The sequence below is a fragment of the Ovis aries genome, chromosome 7, assembly GCF_016772045.2.
Source record: "Ovis aries strain OAR_USU_Benz2616 breed Rambouillet chromosome 7, ARS-UI_Ramb_v3.0, whole genome shotgun sequence".
NCBI lineage: Eukaryota > Metazoa > Chordata > Mammalia > Artiodactyla > Bovidae > Ovis > Ovis aries.
This window is the reverse complement of record NC_056060.1, coordinates 21,213,976-21,236,883: the sequence shown is the minus strand read 5'-3', so window position 1 is coordinate 21,236,883 and position 22,908 is coordinate 21,213,976. Positions and strand designations below refer to the sequence as shown.

General features: G+C 56.9%; 1 protein-coding gene across 2 annotated transcripts in view; it reads right to left on the bottom strand.

Annotated features, from left to right (window-relative positions):
• Positions 1-842: 842 nt before the first annotated feature.
• The window catches only part of ZFHX2 (zinc finger homeobox 2), a 29,052-nt gene continuing 6,986 nt past the window's right edge, over positions 843-22,908 (bottom strand). The window contains exons 2-11 of one of the 2 annotated variants that reach the window (XM_042252953.2): positions 17,118-17,271; positions 12,691-14,780; positions 11,982-12,499; positions 11,188-11,431; positions 9,694-9,768; positions 9,210-9,268; positions 7,497-7,697; positions 7,024-7,150; positions 3,146-6,616; positions 843-2,899 (exon numbers count right to left, since the gene is read on the bottom strand). In XM_042252953.2, coding sequence (XP_042108887.1) covers positions 1,920-2,899; positions 3,146-6,616; positions 7,024-7,150; positions 7,497-7,697; positions 9,210-9,268; positions 9,694-9,768; positions 11,188-11,431; positions 11,982-12,499; positions 12,691-14,731 — 7,716 coding nt within the window. In that variant the 5' untranslated portion in view covers positions 14,732-14,780; positions 17,118-17,271 and the 3' untranslated portion in view covers positions 843-1,919. The remainder of the gene's footprint in view (positions 2,900-3,145; positions 6,617-7,023; positions 7,151-7,496; positions 7,698-9,209; positions 9,269-9,693; positions 9,769-11,187; positions 11,432-11,981; positions 12,500-12,690; positions 14,781-17,117; positions 17,272-22,908) is intronic. The other variant, XM_027971619.3, reaches the window with a different exon arrangement.

Genomic DNA, 22,908 nt, shown 5'->3' with positions numbered 1-22,908 from the left:
GGACTGGAAAGTTTCTTCAGGCTTTTCTCTGCTAAAATACCTGCTTTTCCACCCAGTGCCACTGCAGGTAGGCTTTGAGGTTGCCACAGTTACCACTTGATTCTTACAGAAAAATGAGCTTAAAGGTGGTTAAAGGTTAAACCCTTCTTCTAGCTGATTCCTCATCTGTTGGTTCCCTGGGGGATCTCATCCTATCAAAGATTGACCTTGGGCTTCAGTCATCTCCTTGCCTACCCAGCTCCTTGGATGTCATCAGCTCTAGGCCCTATGAGCCTCATAGGGAGCACCTCTTTTGGGGGGTACCTCCAGAGGCTGCTGGTTCCTGGAGGTAGATGTGGCTGGAGGAAGCTGGAAGCCAGGGCAGAGGATAGGGTTGGGGGGTTAAGAACACAGATGGGGAGGAAGGGTCCCCACAAACAAAAAAGTTCAAGAAGTGCCAGAAATGTGAAGGGGGCACCAGAAAGGGAACAGAAGAGTTTTGTGAAAGAAGTGAATGAGTAGATGGAGGCAACTACATGAAAGATTCAGAAACCTGACTGCCCAGTCCAGCCCACCCCTTTCCTCCTGAGATGGCCAAGCCACTTTCAGTGACACTGACTTTTCTAACCCACAGCTGAGAATGAGGGGATGTTACCTGTCCTGAGAAAATACTCAGTTCAGGGGCAAAGATGGGTCTCTCCCAGCTTCCAGGTAAAGGTGGTTAAAGGTTAAACCTTCAACCTTTTCCCCAATACCAGCTTGTGGCTGGGCACAGTATGGGGCAGGGCTATACTGCTGGCAGTCTCCAGGACCGCTGTACCCAAGCAAGGACTAAAGCCATTGATCTTCCAGAGACAAGGTGGTTCAAAGAAACCCTTAAAATGGGGTAGGGTGGGGAGTGACACAAACAGGAAAAAAAAAAAAACACTTGTTTGATGGGAGAGTTTTCAGGCTTTTTTTTTTTCTGTTTTCCAAGTTTGTCATTAGTTCATTCCTCTGGTCTGGTCTCTCCATCTCTCCCACACGAGAGTTCGTACTCTCTCTCTCTTTTTTTTGGTTGTGTGTGTGTTTCAGTTTTTTTCAAAAGAACTTTGGATTTGCCGTTGGTGGGCGCCGGTCCCAGAGGCTGGATCCCCACGTGGCAGGGCTGGGACAAGGGGCAGGCCCACGGCTGCTGAGAGGATCTCTGTGTTTAAAGCCTTTGAGAATAAGTTAACTGCAGTTCCCAGGGTGCAGGGTGGGGGTTGGCAGAGGGGCCCCTGGTGGCGGCTTCGCCTAAAGTCCAGGCCGCAGGGGCTCCCTTGTCCTGTGAGTTGGGCGGGCTGTGAGGAGGGTGAGCCGGAGCACGTCTCCCTGCTCACCTCCAGTTTGGTTAGAGTTTCGTGGGCTCCCTGCCCATCTCAGGCTTCAGCCTTGGGAGCCAGCTGAGTATTTGGGAAGAGTTTGTGAGCCGTATGGTACTCTGGCCAAGGGGGGTAGGAAAAAGAAGGGGAAATGGCAAAGTTTATTTTCCTTCCCCCTTCTTTGTCTTGGGTTTGTTTTCCTTTCTTCCTTTTTTTTCTTTTGGCGTTTTCTCAGTCAGTGGAACAGCATGGTTATTAGGAGTTGGAGGGATGACTGGGAATTCAGTAGGAAAGAGGAAGATGAAACCAAGGAGAGACTGTGCCTGGTGGGCAGGCGGACGTTAATGGATAATCAAGATGGGAAGATGGGTGTGTGCGCCCATGGAGACCAAGGGGCAAGAATTTGCGAAGGGTCGGCGGGGGTGGGGGAGGAGGCAGGATTCTGCTGGAGGTGAGGTGTGAAGCCCACTGGGGGTGGGAACTGAGAGTCCCGTGAGGTGGGCGGGGCCGGGGGTGAAGAATTTGAGCTCCCCACACACCCCTTGGAGTAAGAGGAGACCTAAGGCCCTCCCTTCCCCCACATCTTGGTTTATCTGTTTATAAAGCTAGAAGCGTAGAGGTAGTAGTCGTTTTGGGGTTGGAGTCCGTGTGAGGTAATCTTGCTTCCTCTTTGGCAAAAGCCACCGCAGCCGTGGCGGCAGTGGCAGCGTTGGTGGCCGTGCCAGGTGGGCCCCCCGGGGGCGGGGCCGCCTTGCGCCTGTGGGCCGAGGAGCGCAGGTGCGAGGCTAGGGCCTCTCGCCCGCTCAGCAGCACCTCACATGCCAGGCAGTGGTAGGTACAGACTGGCACCCGCAGCGGGGGGGGCACGGAGCCCCCAGAGCCCCGCCCAAAGAAGCAGAAGGATCTCTGGTGAGCAGTGGCCGGGGCTTCCCCATCAAACGCCATCTTGCACTGGCGGCACAGGTAGCGGTGGGTCACATCCACGGTGGAGATGCCAGGGCTACCGGTCAGCAGCTCATCGGCCTCCCCAGCCTCCCCCTCCCTGGGAGCAGACAGTTCGGGTGGCTTCGGAGGCGCTGTGGCTGTGGGCTCGGGGGCCTGGGGCGGTGGCTGGAGGAGGGCGTTGGGGAGCAGTCCGATGAGGGTCTGAGGTATCACCGGGTTCATGGGGAACAGCCCCTTCTTCATGCCATAGAGCTGCTGGAAGTAGGCTCCCGGCAGCTGGGGGCCAAAGACCGCTGGCGGTGTGGCACCCCCTGCAGGAGGCAATGGGAAGGGCAGAAACTGGCCCCCCAACAGGGCTGGAACAGTAGCCTTCAATGCTTTGAGGTTCTTGAGGGCGTCAGCGGAGGAGTTGGTGGGGGCTGCGACTGGCTTTCGCTCACCAGAGACCTTGTCCCCAGAGGGTTCAGGGGGTGGGCCCGGGGCAGAGTCAGTGGTGCCTGCTGGAGAGGGCTTGGTTTGGTCAGGAACTGGTCTCTGAGGTAAAGGGCAGCCTGGGCCAGCGGTCTGGACCACTGTGGTAGTAGGTAGGACCGAAGTGGCGAGGCCAAGGAGGCCTGAGGAGGCTGCAGGGCCTAGGAAGATGAAGAGTGTCGATCAGCCACCTCCCGGCACCACCATCCTGCCTGCTGGAGATGACCTCCTGCACACTCAGGCCTTCCATCACCTAGCCTCCATGCTCCCTTCCCTCCCGCACCAGTAGGAAACACAGGGAGGCCCAGGAGGAGACTGGAGGCAGAGGAGTCAGGAAGGAACAGGAAGGACACCCCATTAGAAGGAGATGCCCTCTGAAGCCCAGCTCCTCCCGAGCTCTCACTCACCTGAACTGAAAGGAGCTAGGCTGCCCAGTGGGGGCTGGGCCAGAGCTGGGCCAGACAAGAGGACCGGGGCCAGGCGAGGCAGGGCTGGGGCAGCCCCGAGGGGCACAGAGGCAGGTGCGGTGGTGGGTGGAGCCTTGGGAGCCGGGGGTGCCTCAGGTGCCGGTGCCAAGTCGTAACACTTGCTTTCACTCTTCAGCTGGGCTCGGACTGCCTCCTTAAGCTTGGCCAGGTGCTGGCGGGAAAAGAGATGGCCTCGGCAGGAGACATAGAAGTCATATTTGACGTCACAGTAGGGGCAGTCAGTGCGCTGGGCTGCCAAGGGGCTCTCACTGCTGCCCCCAGCCCCACCAACTGCTGCCCCTTGGAGCTTGGCCTTCTTCTCCTTGGCGCGAGCATTCTGGAACCAGACCTGGATGACTCTCTTGGGCAGCCCGATCTCCTCGCCCAGCACCTCGCACTCCTGCATGGTTGGGGTGCGGTAGGCCTCATAGCAGGCTTTCATGATCTTCAGCTGCAGGCTGCTCATCTGGGTCCTATAGCGCCGCTGCCCCATCCCATCTGGAACTCCACCCCCACCTCCTGGGCCCCCACTGGTCCCTCCAGCCCCAGGGGACTCTGGTTCGGCCAGACTGGAAGCTGACGAATCACTTAAATCCCCTGCTGATGGACTGCAGGCCTCACTCTCTGGAGAAGCTTTTGATGGCTCCTCTGGGCCCTCATCCTCACAGGGTGGAGGGGGAGCTGGGAGAGGTAGAGGTGGCTCTGGTGTCAGAGTGGGGGCCTCTTTCCCAGGTGGCAGGAAAGGCAGGGGCCCGGCAGCCGGGGTGACTGTGGCGTAGGGAAGAGCAGGCGCATCCCTCTTAGGGGCCTCCCTCCCAGCCCCGTCATCTGCCTTGCCCAGCAAGAGGCTGAACTTGGGGAAGGGTGCAGGGCTGGGTGTGGCGGGGGGCTTGACTGCCAGACTGGGCACTCCCCCAGGGGTGCTGCGAAACTGGCCCTTGCGCTCCCGCGCCCTGGTGTTTTGGAACCAGACCTGCACCACGCGCTTCTTGAGCCCCACCTCCTCGGAGATGCAGTCGAGCATCTTGCGTGTGGGGTTGGAGTCCTGCATGTACCAGCGGTACAGGATCTCCAGCTGCTCGGGCAGGATGGTGGTGCGCAGGCGCTTATCCCTGGGGGGCTCGCCCTCCCCACCCACCCCCGCTTCACTGCCTGTGGGGGACAGGCTACCGTCCTCGTGCTTCCGTTTGAGGGGTGGCCCTGGCACTGGCGAAGTGCCTGCCACCAGGGGGTTTCGCTCCCCAAACACCAGCATGGGCAGGTCTAGGAGGTGGGGGGCAGTGCTGGGCTGCACAGGTGGCAGGAAGTGGAGCCGGCGGTGGTTGGCCAGGAGGTCCTGGTTGGGGAAAGACAGGGCGCACTGGTCACAGGTGTGGACTGGGGAAGGCGAGGGAGGGGCCCTGCCTTCGGGCTCTTTGCTCTCTGGCATTGTGGCCTCTGCCTGGCCCAGCTCCTCCCTGTCTGAGGGTTCTGGTGGTGGGCCCTCAGGGCCTGCTGGGGGCTCTGGGCCCTGTTCCTCCTCTGCGACGTCTTCTGCCTCTTCCTCTTCTTCCCCTCTCTCTACCTCTTCCTCCTCCTCGTCAGCAGGCTGGTCGTCATAGCATTTCTTGAGGTGCCGCACCAAGTCAAAAACACAGGAGAAGGTGGCGTGGCAGCGCCTGCAGCCGGAGGCTCCCCCGGTGCCTCCTCCACTGGGTGCAGGCCCACCATCACTGGCGTTTTTACGAGCTTTCTGGCGGGCGTTCTGGAACCACACCACCACCACACGGCTAGCCAGACCCAAGAGGCTTGCGAGCCGCTCCACCTCGCCGTCCTTGGGGTAGGCGCTTGTCTCAAAGAAAGACTGCAGGGCTTGGGTCTGAAACTCTGTGAACTTGGTTCTGGAGAAGCGGCGGCCTGCAGGCACCAGGGGAGGAAGATTCCCTCTGGCACTTTCATCCTCCTCTGGGGGCCAGCGTCCTCCGGCCCGGCCTCGCTCCTCAGGGGGACGGGCCCCCCCTGCGTCAGGCTCTGGGACCAGGAAAGGTGGGCCCAGTTGGGGAGCAGGGGAATCCAGGGGCCCGTCGGGCGGTTTGGGGGACTCTGCAGGGGGCGGGTAGAGGCTATCATAGCTCTTGCGAAACTGAGCAGCGTATCGGCTCAGGGCCTCAAAGGGCAGAAAGCGGCGGTGCACGTGCTCCTCGTGTGTCTTGAGGATAAGCATATTGGAGAAGAGTTTCCCACAGGCCCTGCAGGCCAACTTGTCCCCGCCCCCCAGGGCCTCTGGGGGGGGTGGGGTCGGGGGTGGGGGCACAGCCTGCTTTCCTTCGTTGTACTGGATCACCAGCTCAAACCCAAAGTTTTCTAGAAGGGCTTTGGCTGCGGTGCGGGCTGCCTCGTTGGGTGTTGGGTGTGGGGGAGAGGGGGGCCCTGCCTCAGCCCCCTCTTCTGTCGTAGGGGGCCGCTCCCACTCTTGCTCGGCCAGCTCAGCCTTCGGAGGCGGGGGTGGGGGAGGAGGGGCGGCTGCCGGCAGGGACAGCAGGGGTGCAGGCCCAGCCAGTGCTAGCTTGGGCCCTACCTTGAGGTCGTGGAGGTAGAAAGGCAGGAGCAGCTGCTGCTGCTGGAGCTTAAGCAGTGATTCAGGCATGAGAGGGAAGGGGGGCAGGACTGGAGGGGTGAAGAGCGGGGCTGGGAATCGGTGCAGGTCCAGGGGAGGCGGGGGAGGGGACAGGAAGGGCAGTCCCGATAGGAAGCCTCCAGGCTCAGGGCCCTTCTTCTCAGGGCCTGCCTCCCCCTCAGTCTCGCCTTCCTTGGGCTCTTCGGGGCCTCGCTCTGGCCCCTCGGCCTTGGCGTCGGTCTTGGCTCCCCTGGAGCGAGTCTGGTGCAGGACGGAGCGCATGTGGATCTCCAGGGTGGAGCTCTGGTTGTAGGAGACGCGGCAGACTGTGCACTTGAAGGGCTTGTCTGTGGCGGCAGCGGTGGCAGGCGTGGCGCCAGCTTCTCGTGCTGGGCCGGAGGGGTCAATGGCGGCCTTCTTCATCTTGTGCAGGTGGGAGACCGAGTTATAATGGACCAGGAGAATGTTCTTCTGCGTGAAGGACTCCTTACACACAGTGCACTTGTAGGGCCGAGCAGGGTCGAGGAACTTGTCCAGGGCAAAGTTGGTGGTCTTCCGATAGGTCAGAGGGTGTCGAGAGTCAGCTGGAGCGGGCTCTGCAGGGCGGGGCTCCCCACCAGCCCCCTCTTCCTCCTCAGCCATGGCGGGTGGAGGCGCTACTTCCTCAGCTTGGGCATCAGGACGAGGGGCTGGAGACTGGGCTGGAGATGGGGGCTGGTCAGGGCTTCCCGTGGGCTTGTCTGGGGCGTCAACTGAGGGTGGGGGAGGCTCAGGAAGAGGATCGGGACTGGCTTCTGGGGTCAGGTGAGGGCCTTCTAGGGGAGAGAGAAGGGGGCGCAGTGAGAAGGGAACCATTTCTGAGTCAGACCCCACCCACTTAACATCTAGGGTAACTCCTCCTGGCTTCGGGCTTCCCAGGTGGCGCTAGTGGTAAAGAGCCCGCCTGCTGGTGCAGGAGACATAACAGACGTGGGTTCGATCCCTGGGTTGGGAAGATCCTCTGGAGGAGGGCATGGCAACCCACTCCAGTATTCTTGCCTGGAGAATCCCCATGGACAGAGGAGCCCGGCGGGCTACAGTCCATGGGGTCACAGAGAGTCAGACACGACTGAAGGGACTTAGCACACATGGTCCTTGCCTCAGTTGTCTTCAGATCTACTTCGTTCAAGGAACCCAGGTCCCCTGTCCTGCCACCTTGGGAGGTCTGCCATCCAGTCCTTACCTGCGGCGTGTGCTCTGCTGGGCACAGGCTCCGGTGTGGGAGAGGGGGGCTCTGGGCCATCTCCCAGAGGGCTTAGAGCAGGCCCAGGCAGCACTTTGGTCATCAAGGTCATCTCTACAGTTGTGGCCTGAGATGGAAGAGCAGTCAGTGACTTCTCCCCACTGGCCCCCTACTCCAGACCCCCCGGCTCCACGCGTGGTTGTGCCCAGCCTAGCTCCAGGCTCCTCTAACTTCCCACCTAACCCCTGGCTGCGTGCGGCCTCTGCTGTCCTACAGCCTCAGCCATGCCTGCAGTGGAAGCCAGCTCCTCGCATGCCTCAGTGGTGCTTCCTCACCAGTGGGCAGAGGCTGCCAGACAGGTTCAGCCCCCAGGTTGCCTCCAGCTCTCGACTCCTGTCAGATCCCCACAGAGCCACTTCCTTCAGCATACACTCCCAGCCACACAGCCACTGGCCCCCGCCCCCCGGACTCACCACGAGCAGCAACCTCTCCACACACTCGGGCACCACGTTGTGGAGGTGGCTGAGGTGGAAGTGCAGGGCAGGCCGGCCCACCAGCTGCTCCTGGCATAGCGGGCACCGGAACGTGGGCTGCACCGCGTGCTGGGAGAGCGCGTGAGCCCTCACCTGCTCGGACTCTGGGCTCAGGAAGCTGCAGTATGGACAGCAGAATGCCTGGGGGCACACGGGTGGGGTGTCAGGGACGGGGGGCCCCACCACCTCTGGGCCCTGGGGTTTGTGGACGTGGCCAGGTCCCCGCTCCTGATGGAGGAGGAGCCCCAGTCCTGAAAGCTGATTCCACTCTTGCTTCCCTCCTACGGGAACAAAGGCCCAGGCTGAACTGCCCTCGCCTGCCTTCCTCAGCCTGCCCTCCGCTCCGGTCTCCTTCATCCCAGTTCCTCTCTCTCCGTCTCTGCTGCCTACTCAGGTCTCCAGCTGACACAGGGCCCTGTTCCTACCCCTCTGGTTTAGTTTTCTTTTCTTACCTGCCCCCACCCTGCCTGTATCTGCTCCATGAAATGCCACCCTCCCCTCTGGCACTTCCTGGACCCCACAGGCTCCCTGCCCGCTCTGCCTCTCTGAGGAGCTGGCGCTCCCTACCTGTCTGCTCAGAAGCCGCCTCATTCTCCCTCAGAGACTCAGCAGCTCCCACTTTCTCCGCCTGCCTTTTTCTCCCCTTCCCTTTTTAATGTAAACAAACACGACAGCTCCCCCAGTGGCCCAGAAGAATTCTGGCCTGGCTTGGCTGGCACATTCCTGCCCACACCTCCAGAAGGTGGGGCAGAGAGGCCCCTCTGCTTCGGCCTTTGTCACCTGACTGCCTGACCTCCAGCCTGCATTTCTGTCTTCCCGGCTCACTTCCTCCCGTTGCCAGTGCCATTGGTCCAGGACTGTACGTCAGGGAGGGAATGGCCAGAATGGAAGGGTATCCAGATGCTCAGCTTAATGCACTCAGGCCTGGGAGTGGACATCTCGAAGTCAGGATGCAAGGGAGCCGAGGACATATGCCGTTAACTGCAGTGTCTGCAGTCATAACACACACGGCGTATGCGGCCCAGTGTGGAGAGCTGGGAGGCAGGGGGTGGCACCTCAAGACCAGAGGCTGGGGATCCCCCCAGAGTCAACCTAAATTACCCTTGGGCCCTGCCTAGGTCAGGCATCCAGACTGGCAGAGCTTGCTGTCCGGATCACCTGGGTCAGTGGGCCAGTTTCTGCCCCAGGAAGGAGGTGCCAGGGCAGCGCCAACCAGGGCTCTCTAGGAGGTGAACTTCATGCCTCACCTTTCTGCTCCCAACAGAAATTAAGAGCTGGGCAGCAGCTAATGTTTTATTTTTGCCTTTCTCTTTTCGTTTCTTTACTTCTTCCCTCCCTCCATCTACTTCCAGTCTTTCCTCCCCTCAACAGAGTTTCTTTCGTCACCTTTCCCTCAAATTCCCACCGTCGTTTCCTGTTTGTTATCTCCCTTGTGCTCCACCCCTCAGGGTCAACTGTGCTCACATCTGTAACCAGACCTGGGTGTGGAATTGTTGTATTCAGAGTGACATGAGTCACAAGCATGACAGAATTAAGTCTACCTTCGGACTGAAATCCCTTGTCTGTAAAGATCTACAGTTCAGCCTTTAGAGTGTGAGTAGATCTCAGTAAATCAGAGCCCCCCCAGCTCTTCCCCGTTACCCCAGTTCTGACCGTGGTCTGGCTGGTACTGTCTCCAGGAGGGCCAGTCTTGTTCTCTGCCTCTTCAGAAACTGAAGATGAAAAGAGAGACTCAGAGACTGTGACAGCCCTCCCTCTTCCTTTCACAGACCCCGGGCCCTTAAGATGGTCTGATTTGTAGCGCAGGGCTTGCAAGGTAGAGGGTGGGCCCTGGAGAAAGGGAGGAAGATCGGAAAACTACAGAACTGCACTCGCGCAGGGAGCTGGGCTTGGCAGGGCTGACCCCAGGCTGGCCGGATGGCCAGAGGGCAGAAGCACCCGGCTCTCTGTGGCTCCGCCTCCCTTCCCTTTTGATCATGGTAGCTCCTTCAGCACAGGAGGCCTTGCTGGGTGTCTGGATTACCGAGAGGTTCCATGAGCACTTCAGAATGTATGAGAATTGTGGGGTGGGGATGGGGGGGGGTGGTGGTGAGGAGGACAAGGGATGGAGGGAAAATCGGCCAGATGAGCAACTCACCCAACTGTTCTGTCTTATTCTGGGCATCTTTCTCAGGGGTGGGTGGCCCAGCTAAGAGGGTGACAGGAGTCTTCCCTGTGTAGGATGAAGGGAGAGTCAATTTAAAAGGATGCAGCACTACAGAAGGGAAGGAAAAGGGCAGAGGAAGCAGGACAAGCAGCCAGGCAATGAAGGAGAAGATGGGTAGATAAATCAGTAGGCAGGAGGAGACAAAAAAACTGCCGAGAAGAAATAAAGAGTCTGAGGGGCAAAATTACAGTGTTAGGGCTGGTTACTGTTGTTTTAGTCCCTAAGTTGTAGCCTATTGTTTTGCGACCCCTTGAACTTGACTGCCAGACTCCTCTGTCCATGGGATTTCCCAGGTAAGAATACTGGAGTGGATTGCCATTTCCTTCTGCAGGGCCCAAGAAGTCTTTGTGAGTCTAGTCCTGACACTTAAAAGATGAGGGAACAAGCCCAGCAGTAGACAGGAACAAGACCAAACTCAGCTCCCTGTCTTGACTGATCCTGGAAGCAGGGAGCCCAGAAATGTAGTGAGAGGCACCAAAGTAGGGAGGTGAGGTTGAAGGGAAGCAGCTGCGGTGAGTAGGAGGCTGCAGGTCTGGCTGGGAAAGGAGATTACCACTCAAGCAAGAACTGACAGATGTGTAGGAATTTATTTTCAGTGGCGGCCTAATTAAAGTGTTAAAGTTCCTTAACTCCATTCAGCCCTGCGCCAGAATCGTTAGCTATTGATCTGGGCCCCTCCGGCACTTAACTCCAGCCAGTGTATTGGCAATTCAATTAGCACCAGTCAATGCTGCCTATTCCTGGTTCTTGCTGCCTGTGCCCTCACCCTCACCCACCGCCGGCCCCTGCAAAGCCCGGATGCCTGTGCCCACGTCTCATAGTCCCTTTCAGGCTCTTCTGCACTCCCTGGATCAGTGGTACCTAGAAGGCTGTTCCCAGTCTCTCTGGTACAACCTCAGCTGCCTAAGGGGGGCCCTAAGCCCAGCCTTGGGGCTGAAGAGCTCCTCAGAGACAGGAAGAAGCTGGGGAGCTCATCATGAGCATCCCATCCTGCTGCCTTCGGGCCATGCCCCCGGCTCCCACCTCCTCTGACAAGTCTTGGCCCAGCCCAAAGCTGTCTGTTGTTTTTCTGTTCTCCCTTCTCCTTCCTAACCAGCTCCTGCCACCCCACCCCAAAACCCCCAGCCAGCACACCGGTCATTACTCAGACTCACTGGGTGGTTCCTTCTCACCTCCCTCCCTGCTCTGTTTCTCCACTCCACAAAATCTCTGCTCTTCTCTTCCTTCTCCTCCAGTAGCCTCTCGTCCCCACTTCCCTCGGCTGCCCCAGTGTCCCTGAAAGCCAGTTCAGCACCCTTCACGGCACCTTTCCACTTGCTCTGGACTGCACACAGACCCGTTTCTCGTCCCTGCGCCACTCTCTCCTGGGCCCCCCGCTCCCGCCCGGGCCTCCCTTCCCTTCCTCTCCTGTCCCCTCTTCCTCACCGTGAGGCCGGAGCTGCCCATGGCTGAAGCTCAGGATGCTCTGAAGAGCCGGGAGCCCCTCATCAGCCGCAGGGCCGCTCTGTAGTAGCTGCAGGCGCCGCTGGGCCTGGGCGTCTCGGTGGGCAGGTGCCCGCAGGTGCTGCAGCACCGCGAGGCGGGAGGGCGTCTCCCAGGCGCACAGCAGGCAGCGGAACAGCCCCAGTTCCGGCCCCGCGGTCGCGGTCCCCTCCATCTCCAGCAGAAACTGAAAGCATGGAAAGAGGCTGCTCAGGCCCAGAAGGACGGACACCCCCGATTCCAGGGGGCTCCTCTGCTTCCCCCAGGGGAGCCTGACCAGCAGCAGCACCCCCACGTCCCTTTCTCCCTCTTGAGCCCTTTTCTTTCCTTTGGCCACCTTAGTGTGACTGCTTTTGCTCCCCTGCCTCCCTTTCTTCCTCCCACCAATCCTGGATTTCCTCCTAGTGTACGAATAGAATCGGTTCTGTCTTCTTGAACTTCTGGTGACGAGATGGACTGAGCAGACACGAGAACCCTCCCCCCTAGTCCCAAACACCAGAAAAGCTGAATAAAGTACTGGAGTCACCTGGTCAGAATCCACCATCTTTGTTCTCGTTCTCCACAGCTTTTACCCTAGTGCCCGGGCCTTCTTTCTCCAATTCCGCTCCCCTGGGTTTTTGCATCACTTTCTCACTCTGCATCTCCTCACTCCATCCCAGTCCCCTTTTCCTCCTCTCTCTCCCCCCCAGGCTCTGCGCAATGTCCTTCAGATTCCAGACCTCCTGCCCCACTCTCACCTTATAGATCTGGCTGTTCTCTTCATGGGCCGCCCCCCGGGCATGCAGCCGCATCTTCTCCTTGCTGTTGGACTCAAAGTCACAAATGTTGCAGCGCAGGTGCAAGGTGGGGACAGAGCCATAAGGAGCCCCATCTCCCAGAGGCACTGGGGAGGGGGTGCCCACGGCCCCACCCCCCTCCCGCAGGTGGGCTGCCAGCTGGTACTTCTGAGCATGTTTGTCGGTCTTGAGGTGGAGCTGGAAGTTGGCCTTGAGCTGGGTGCCATAGCAGCAGAGCTTGCAGCGGTGGGTGTCACCGGCCACCTCCTTCCACTCGGCCTCCGGGAGGCTCCGGCCCATGCTGCAGTGGTAGAGCAGCAGCTCCAGGCTGTCTGTGCTGAAGGCCTGGCACACCAAGCAGCGGAACACCTTCAGGGACGGGCTGTCGTCTGGGGGCGGCGAGGTGGGCAGCCCTTCAGACAAGGCTCCCAGGAGCTGACTTTGAGGCAGGTGGGTGTCTGGGGAAGGGCTTCCAGGGGCTAGGAAACAGAGACAGGTTAGTGACCCCGGGAAAGAATGGGGCAGGATGGGCTTGCTGTGTGGCAATGGAGGGGTGGGGGCTGAGGAAGCTAGCATTACCCAAGGGTGGGGGTGCTGGCCCTCGGGAGAAAGCAGGGAACCAGGTTTGGCCCTGGGGAAGGGAAAAGAGGAGAGCACCCAGGGAGCTTACCAGGTGCAGGGAACTTGCGGGCAGGCGCTCCGAGGTGGTGGAAGCCATTGAGAAGCAGCTGGGCTTCCAGGGGCTTGTCTGGCCTCAGCCTGGGGCCAGGCAAAGGAGCCTGAGGCTGCCCCAGGGCCTGCGGTCCAAAGTACTGAAAGAGGTCAGGGGGGGTGGCAGGGGCAGCCCCCGCCTGGGGAGGGGGGCTGGGCCCCACCAGCCCGGGCGGCAGGCCCAGCGGCAGCCCCTGGTGGAGCATGAGGACGTTCTGCAGGTGCTTCTCAGAGGTCATGTGGATGCGCAGGTTGCGGGAGATGTTGGTCTCGTAGCTGCACACCTTGCACTGCCAGGATGACTTGGTCTTGGGCTCCTTGTCCGCGGCAGGGGGTGGGACCGCAGCTTCCGGGGGGCTCCCCTGGCCCCCGGGCCCGGCCTGGAAGCCCTGGAGGTTGGCCAGGTGCTTGTCGGACTGCATGTGGATGCTGAGGTTGCCCTTGGTGGTGGTGGAGTAGTTGCAGGCCTCGCAGCGGTAGGGCTTGTAGCCGCAGTTGTAGCTCTCTCCCCGGGCGAGGCGGGGGTGCGCGCCCCCGGCACTACAGTAGCTGCAGTGACTGTTGCTCTCAGGGTGTTTCTCCCGCATGTGCACGTCCAGGGTCTGCTGGTACTTGTAGTGCCAGTTGCACTTGGGACACTTGAGCGTCTTGCAGGAGTTGCGTGAGTGCAGCAGAGACATGTGGTTGGACAGGCTGAGGCCCTGGAAGGCTGATGGGGCCAGGCTGTAGTCATCGGCCAGGCGATAGGGCTGGGCCGGGTCGCCAGGGTCTTCAGGGGAGACCCCCAGGGCAGGGAGAGTGCCCCCCTCCTTGGAGGCGGGTGAGCTTTGGTTGAGTGGGTGGCAGAGCCCGCCATCTTCCTCGTGCCCCTCGGGGAGCCAGTCTGGCCCCGCCTCGCCTGCCAGTGTTGGCGAATCTTTGGCTTGGGTTGGGCTGGGGTCCCAGGTGGCTGGAGTGGTCTGGGGGGAGGGTGGGCTAAGGGCCATGACTGCTTCCACGGGCGGGACGGGGACCTGGGCTTCCGCCGCAGGGGGCCCGTGCTTGGTCTGGGCTGCACTGGCTTCCGCGTTCACGGTGCTGCTGCCAGTGGGTCTCTCTAAAGGGCGAGCAGGTGGTTTTGGTTCCAGGAAGCTCAGCAGGGCCATGCAGGCCTCGTCCCCATCCTGGAGCACGGCTGGGGTGCCCAGCAGGCCCTGGTGTTGAGCAGCGGTTAGCTTCACCCCGTGAGACCGTGTGTGACCCACAAAGGCCTGAGGCCTGCTGAAGCCCAGGCGGCATAGGAGGCAGAGCCAGAAGAGCGCCCTGGGGTCTCCTCCCCTGCTCCCCGTGGGGCCATCTTTGGGATCTCCGGGTGGGTTTGGAGCCAGCTGGTAGCTCCAGAAGGCTCCGTCCCTTCCCTCACAGGTGGCCGGAGATGGCGCTGAGGTATCGTGGGACAGAATTTGGTCAGAAGAGCTAAAGCCTTGGATTGGGTCAAAGCCATGTTGGACGTGAAGGGCAGTGAGGTGAACAGGGGGCGGGTGGGCAAGTAGGGGCAGGCTGGACTCTCGCTTGACGCCTGCCTCACCCTGGGGGAAGCCCTTTGGTAATGGGAGCTCACTGTCACCTGCTGGGAACAGCCTGGCCACTAGACAGGCCTCACCTCCAGCTGTGAAGAGTAAGTGGTCGCTCAGGTCCACGGGAGGGAGCCCTCCCTCCTCCTCCTCCTGCTCCTTGGCCTCATCCACCCCCAGGTCCTTTGGTGGGAAGCCACCGAGGCCAGGCTCCTCCTGGGGCTCCCCTGTCTCCTTTGGTGGGACGAGGCCACAGCCTGACTCCAGGGACTGCCCCCCTGCCTCTGAGGACCTCATGCTCTCAGAGGGGGAGGGGGCGTCAGGGGGATCTTTGGTGACAGGGTCAGCAGGGGTGCTGGGGGAGGAGGTGTCCGGAGGCAGGGACGGGGCATCCTGCCCGGGGGAGGGGGCGGTGCCAGCGACAGAGGGCAGGTTAGGGGTGGCCATGGCGGACGGAGGAGAGCTGGGGGCTCATCTCAGCGCGGCAGCCAGGAGCCTGCGGGGAGACAGGGGGGGCGGGCGTGAGGCGGCCGGGGAGCGCCGGCCGGGCAGCCGACTCTCCCGGTCCTCCAGGCCCACCCTCTTCCCCAGGCCCACCCTCTTCCCTCGGCACCATTCAAGCACCCATCTGCCGTTAGTGTCCAACAGACTTCAGACTCAACATGTCCAAAGTCAGAACTCTACTTCTGCCCAGAACTTGTTACTCTCTACCTCTCCTGTCTCAAACATTGGTACCACCATTTATCTGGTTGCTTATGCTAAAAACCCAAAGTTTCCTCTCAGCCCCGCCTGCAGGCAGGCCATTCGACAGTAACCTCTCAAGTGAGCTTCTCAGTCCTCTCCATTCATCCTCCCCACGAGCACCACCTTGGCCAAAGCCACAGCTGTCTCTTTCCTGAACTAGTGCAAGAGACTCCACATTGACCTTCATTTCCACTACAGCCCCTCCTTCCACTCAGAATGACCTTTCATCTAATTATTTATTTAATTATTCATTTAATTATCTCAATTATGACAAATGCCAAACATAGATAAAGATAGGCCAAATAAAAGGGATCCCTTTGTTTTTACTGATCACCCAGCTTCAACGGTCTCCAAACTTGGGCCAGTGTGGGTTTTTAAAAATCTATTTATTTGGCTGCACCAGCTCTTAGCTGCTGCATGCAGGATCTAGTTCCCTGACCAGGGATCGAAGCTGGGCCCCCTGCATTGGGAGTCCGAAATCTTAGCCACTGGACCACCAGGGAAGTCCCTGTTTTGTTTTTGTTTTTAACTGAAGTATAGTTGATTTACAATGTTGAGTTAATCTCTGATGTACAGCAAAGTTACCCAGTTAAATATACACATACATTCTTTCTTTATACTCTCTTCCATTATGGTTTATCACAGGATACTGAATATAGTTCCCTGTGCTACACATTAGGGTCTTGTTAACTCGGGGCCAGTCTTGTTTCATCTGTATCATCAGGCCCTTCCCCTTTCCCTGTATTGTTTAAAAGCAAAATTCAGACATTATAATCACCTTTCAAAATGTAAACCATACTATATTCTTACAGCCCATCAGTGATTTCTCACTGCACTGTGAATAAAACCCAAACACCACTCCTGATCTACAAAAAGGCCTATTTGATCTGGCACCTGCCTACTTCCAGCACATCTTTAATACTCTCCACCCACCTGGCTGGCCAACGCCAGCCCACTGATGTTCTTGGCTCCTCAAACACGGCAAGTTCATTCCCACCGTAGCGGCTGGCCGGAGCTGTCGACTCTGCCCGTCGTGCTCCTCCCCCAGTCTCTACCCATGGCTGCTTGTCATGTCTGCTTAAACAGCACCTCTTCCAACAGGCCTCCCCTCTGTACAGAAGCTAACACAGCCTGGGGGGGTCTGTTTTCTCCAGAGATCTATCACTACCTGATATTTCCTGGTTTCCTTATTTTTCCCTTCTAGAAACTAAGTTCCATGAGAGCAGAGACTCTGCTTTATTGATTGTTCCATCATGGGTACCAAGAAAGATGCCTGCCACATATTCATACATATCTGCTGAGTAGATAAGCTCTGGAAAAGACCCTCAGATTGTCTACACCCTGAAGAGGTAATTTCCCTAAGTCAAGATCCTCTTGCCAGAGAGGCCATAGTGAATTTCCTCTGGCCCAAGACACCATGCTCCTCTCAGATGCCTTCCAGTTCCACCTCTGGTCACAGGTGGGAGCTTGTTGGCCAGTTGAAAGACAAACGCCTCCTCCTCCCCAGAGATTAAAAAGAACAAATAACAGTAATAATATTAAGCTGTCAAGGTACATATACTATGGTCCCTGCACTGTTAAATACATTAATCAATTATCTTATTTAACTTCACAACAACCTTATTTTATGGATGAGGCAACCAAGAAAGAGAGGCTGAATGAGCTGCTGACTGTCACGAAGTTCCAAGGTAAAACTAGAAAAGGACTGGTGGGCGCAGAGCTAGACCCCAAAGCTGTGGCCTGGGCTCCGCCCTCTACCGGGACTGGCCCTCAGACAGAGTACTGGCAAAATGAGCCTCCAAGTCTAGAAACCAGGATTCCTGAGCACCCTCCAGCTGATTAACACTACCCAGCCCTGCATGCTGCTCCCAACCTTTTTAATCTTGGTTCCCTCCCCCTCTAACCCTCCAGTTTCCCACGCCTCACCTTCCCAAACCTCTTCCAGTGTCCCACGTGTCCTAACTCCTCTTCAGTGTTTAATATTAGCAGGTCCCTAATGATTAAACCTTTAATGCTCAGGCCAGAGTGTTTCCAGGAAGTGGTGGGGCTGGTGGGGCTTCTCCCTGCTCGGACCACTTCTTACCCTCACCTTCAGATTCCTTGATTTGGAATGGGTCCTCCATCTGGCCCCAGTCAGCCTGGAAGCCTCCATTCCCACTTTCCTTCTCCTCCTCGGGGACCAGCCAGGCATGAAGTCAGGGAAGGGGCCATTAAGGAGCCCCACGTAGGGCTGGCTCTGCATGCTAATGAAAATGCAAATCAGCACCTGGGCCAAGGATGGGGGGTGGGGGGGGGGTGGAGAACTAACAGGGAAGGAAAGGAACTGGAAGTAGGGGCGGGGTGTTATCTTAGGTAACCAGAAAGCAGAAGCCTTGAAGTTGTGGGATACAGGCATTCCTCCTATGGAATCATTGGGGAGCAGAGGGAAGTGGGGGGATGTATGTGCTAGGCTGGAGGGCCTGATATTCCACTGTCACCCCCATAGTGGGGCTCACCTGCTAGTAAGAACTGAGGCCTGGCAAAAGACGCTGGGGGCTGAACCTGGTGGGTGCCACGTCCCTGCTGGCCCACCTCACATCCATCAGCAAATCCTCCCTAGCCCCAGATGCACAACTCTATATCACACCGCAGAGGAGGGCTACGAGGGACTAAGCCCCAAATCTTCTCTCCAAGCTTCTACTTCCCAGGACAGAAAAAAGACAGCTCATTCCCAGCTAGAAACCAAAGGAGCTTAGCTTTGGGCTAGCTAGTGGGTGAGACCTGGATCAGCGGAGGGAGGGTAGGTCTGCAGCTGTTTAAAATTGCAAATCTCTTCCCCACCTCCCCCTCCTCCTCAACAGGAAAGAATTTCAATTGCAAATTTATCCCTGCCTCAGTGCATCTCTGCCCCCCCCCCACCTCCCTTCTCCCCCTTTCTTCTCTGTGCTTCTCCCATCACCCACTATTTATTACAAACCTTTAACTGCAGCAATTATTTTTTTCACTTTCCCCTCCTTCCATTTTCCTCCGCCTCAATCCTTTCTTCTGCCCCGCTCTGAATCTGTGTCCCTTTCTTTGCCCTTCCTATCTTGACCTCAGTTTTCCCCTCCTTCTGGAGATGCTGTTCAGTCTCTAAGTTGGGTCTGACTCTTTGCGAGCCCATGGACTGCAGTATGGAACCAGATAACAGGTCCCCACTCACCACCCCAGGACCAGAGTCCTGTTCTCCCTCAGACCACGACCATCCCTGCTGTGGCTTCAGGCTTTCCCTAAGGGCCTCTCCTCTCCCTCAGGGTACATCTATGGGGCTAGGGAGAAGGCAAGCCCTCCAAGGTCTTGGCATTCCTGTCTGTGGAGGACGGAAGGAGGAAGAGGGCACATCAGGTGCAGGGTGGAACTGGGGGCAGTCAAAAGGAAGGGCCTGGGTAGAGGCGAGGGCCGGGGGCCCTAAGGAGAGGGGTTAGGGGAGACAGAGCAGGCGGTGGCGGCGGTGTGATTAGAGCAGAGATTGATGTGAAGGGGCGCCACAGACGGCAGAGAGAGTCAATAAAACGAGAGGATCACATTAGAGGCGACAGAGAGAGCTTTAAATTACAAGGCTGCTGCCACCGAGGGGGATGGGAGGAGGCAGGCCTGGAGCCAAGGGAGGGTGGAGAGTTCTGAGGGTGTAGTCATCCCCGGAGATGAATCTTCCAGCTCCAAAATGGCCCTCAGTCTCCAGAGCCCCCTCGCTGCCCCTCCATTCCATCTCCTTCCCTAACGCTCCCTTCCCTCACAGGGTGGGGAGAGAGGGGAAGATGGAGAGGAAGCTGTGGGGGACAGAAGAGATTGGTTTTGGTATTGCCTCTCTCTCCCTCGGTGCAGACCCCGGTCCCTGGCTGTTCCTCAAGGTGAGAAGGAAAGGATGGAGTGCTTTCAAATTTAGGGGGTGGGGGTGCTGCTAGGTGGCCCATCATGAGAATCTCTGAACAGATATTCCTCAATGGGAGGAGGGCTGAGAAGCAACCTGTAAAGAGCTGGACAAGAATTCCTACTTCTTGATATGCCCTCACTGTTCAGGGAGGCAGATACACTGTACTTAGAACAGGAAGAAGCCAGGGAACTTCCAGGAACCTTCAGTACAGCCTGTAGGACCTGAGAGCTACTGAAGATGTTACGAGAGTGACAGAAAGGCTTGGATGTGAAGTGGAAAACTGCAAAGGGGTCTCTGAGACCACACTTGGCAGAACAGACTTCAGAATCTTGAGAATTACAGAAGCCAAAGGGACAAGGGCAAAGGAAGGAGCAAAAAAGTGAGGCGTGAGGAAAGAATGTGCCCCTCACCAAGAGGCGTGGCGCCAGGCTGGCCAGGGGCGCTCCCTCTGGAGCTGGAGCCCCCTCCCATCTCGGACGGAGCTGGAGCGGGAAAGCAACAGGAGTGCCCCCTAGTGGCTACAAAGGGAACATCACTGAGGAGGGGACAGGCCTACCTGGTGAAAGAGTGGCTTTCTCCTCCCAGCTCCCCTCCTTTTAAAAACAAAGCCTCCTCTCCTCACTTCTTCAGATCCACTGGCAGGGCAAAGTCTTTCCCAGCAAAGTCAGCCAGAGGGCACCAGACATATTTGCTTACAATTTGCATACAGTGATTTCCAGTCAGAGCCCTCTAGACTTGTTTGCCAACTTTTCAATTGTTCCATCTATTCTCTTTCCTTGGAGCCTGTCTTGGGGAACTTTCCTTTTCTTTCTCCGAAACCCCTGACTCCAGGCTGCCCCCTCCATACTCACTTTGCCCCGCCGTTCTCTCCTTTTGGTTTCAACCTGTTGCTTTCAAGAGGCAGCCACAGAGGGAAGGGGAAGATGGGAGTCTGTGTGCCCACCTTAGAGGGATCAGTTGGTACCAAGAGCAAATAAATTCTAACCAGATGAGATATCTTTTCTAAGGCAGTGGAAGAACAGGGGCTAAGGATTCATGCAGACCCAGGTTCAGTCCTGGCTGCCCCCACTCACCAGCTGTGTAACCTTGGTAAGTTACTTATCCAGTCTGCTTCCTCACCTGGAAACTCCCTGGCCCTCTAGAGTGCTCACACAGAAGAAGGGTCCAGAGCTGGCTTCGTATCCTTTGCTGAGCCTGGGTCTCTCCAGTGCATCTGCAGGATCACACAGCTATCCTCACCTGGCTTTTGTGAAGACTAGTGCAGGTAACGTGAAAAGTGCCCATACTGGTGCCCTTCAGGTCAGTTCCTTTCCTTCTCTCTGGCTCTCCCTGCACTGCCCGCCATCCCACCCCCCCTCTCCCAGAAGAGCTGGGCAAGATGTGTGCAGCTAGGCCAGTGTTTTCCTTTGGCCTTGCCCCTTCTTGACCTGGCCTCTTCCTCTCATCTTGCCCTTTAACTGAGGGCAGAGTCTTTGGTGAGTAGGATTTCAATCTAGTCGGCCCAGCAGCAGTGTTCATTTCTCACAGGCCCTCTTGATGGCTGGGTCTAGATACACCCCATTATCCCTGACCAGAGACTGGAAGCTCTGCCCAGGTTCACACTTGGATCAAATCTCTTATGTCTTCTCCCTGCATTAAAATTATCACTGCCTCTGTCTCTAAAGCTTACCTTCTATATTTAAAAGAAAACAACAACAACAAAAAAGGTACTCCTATTCCTCCATTTTAATTCTACCTATCTCTTTTAGATCTCTCCCCGGCACCCCAACATTTAGGGAATGCTTACTTTGTGCAAGAGAAGTTTTGTCCAAAAGAGAGAAAATAAGAATGGCAGGGATTGAGGCAGGCAGGGAAAGGAGTATCAGAGAGAGTGAAGAAAGGGACAGCCAAGGCAGAGAAGAGGAAGGAGGGAAAAGAGAGGGAGAGGTAGGGAATGGGGCAGGGAGTTGGGTCTTGATCTGCACAGGTAAATGCTGCAACCCGAGTCTCAAGACCTCCCAGCTTTGGCATCATACTGGGCAGGGGCCTGTCCCCAGTGAGAAGGATGGAGCAAAGAGGTTATCTCTTACATTTTGCAAGATGCTGAAGGTGGGCAGAAGGGAACTGGGTGGGGTGTGAGGAGAAAGGAGAGGCTGAGAAGAAGATGGGGGAGGGAGGAGACAGGGCTAAAAGGGAAGCTACGGATTAAAACCACGAGTGGAGAGGGACATCCGTGCACACTTGTGTCACTTTGCTGAGATGTGCCGCAGTGTGCCGGCTGCTGGAATTGAGGATGTCCCAGAGAGAACAGGAGCCTCTTGCCAGTGTGTCTCCCTCAATGATGCTGCAGGTGTGAGGAGAGCAGTGCGGAGCTGTGTAGTCTTCAGGTGCACTGGAGAGACCCAGGTTTAGATAACCTCACCAAGTCAGCTCTGAACTCTTCTTCGGGGCTGCACCCTTGAATTCAGATTCCGGATCCTGTCTGATCCTCACACGGGGGACCTCTGTGAAAGATCTTTGATCTCCCTGAGCTTGAACAGAATTACATGCAATTCTTCTAGAATTATTTGGAAGGATACCATTGTAAATGGCTGTGTATATAAAATCCTTCTCGTTCTTTGATTCTCATGAACCCTTGTGATGGTAATGACTATTTAAATACTATTAAAACAACAACAATAATATCATGTTTATCATGATATAAATAAATAAATAAAATAATGTTTATCATGTGTCAGGCACTGTGCTGAGCCCTCTGGAAGCATCACGTCACCTAATCTGCCACTACACTCTGATAAAATAGATACCGCTAGTCATTCCCATTTACAAACATGGCAGCAGACTTAGACGGGTTATGTAATTTTCAAGGTCTCTTACTTGGAAAATAGAGGTTGGCCTCAGGTAGCCTGGCTCCAGCACTCTGCTCTCAAGTTAACTGTAAGCCTTTAAGCTTGGGCTGCTAAGTATTTTGAATGAGATCATTGAGTCTGAGTGTGCTACTCTGCCCTGGTGTGTGTTGCCTTGAGCATACGTGCTGTCACACTCTTTGAGCTTGTCAGGGCCTTCTCCCAGTTGTTACAGTAAGATGGGCCACAACAGGCCACTGCTTTGTGCACCTCCAGGAAGTGCTATTCACAGTGCTGTCTGTGCAGGGGCCCTGGCCATTCTGGGTACATGTTTGTGTCTGTCTGGCTACTGGAGGTGAAATGGAGATAGCTACCACAGATTTGTGATAAATTCTGAAAGTCTACACATGTGTATTCGTAATAGTATATGAAAAGTGAAAGTGAAGTCATTCAGTCGTGTCCCACTCTGCAACTCCATGGATTGTAGCCTACCAGGCTTCTCCGTCCATGGCATTTTCCAGGCAAGAGTACTGGAGTGGGGTGCCATTTCCTTCTCCAGGGGATCTTCCCGACCCAGGGATCGAACCTGGGTCTCCCGCATTGTAGGCAGACGCTTTTACCGTCTGAGCCACCAGGGAAGTCTCAATAGTATATGAACTTCAGAAAAAAAAAAAAAAAAGGTATGGTATTGTCTGGAATCTAATTCTAGTTCTGTTCCCTATGGTGTAAATGTCCTCAGGGTGGGTTGCTTAAAGCTTGTTTCTTCATAAATAGAATGGGGAATAGTTCCTTATAGAGTTGTGCCCATTGAGATGATCATTATTGAGACTGGCACTTTGTATGTGATCAATAAATGGGAACGATAATTGCTTATCCACCTACCTAACTCCTTGAGTTGGGGAGTGTGTGTGTTTACTGCTTTCTGCTCTTATGTGTGGCTGAGGGCCTGGCTATAGCCCTGTCCGGGCACCTCTTCGGGGTTTGCGAAAGGGCTCCCCAGGCTCTCGGTTACACCCCCTGGGGCCCTGGGTTTCCCGTTCAAAGGTGGGGGTGTCCTGTGCGGGCGTGCTGCCGCGTGCCTGTTTGTGCGCGGTGGCCCGGCTGGCGCGGGCGTGTTTGGGGTGGTGGTAATTACTGGGATGGCCCAGCCCTAATGAGTGTGA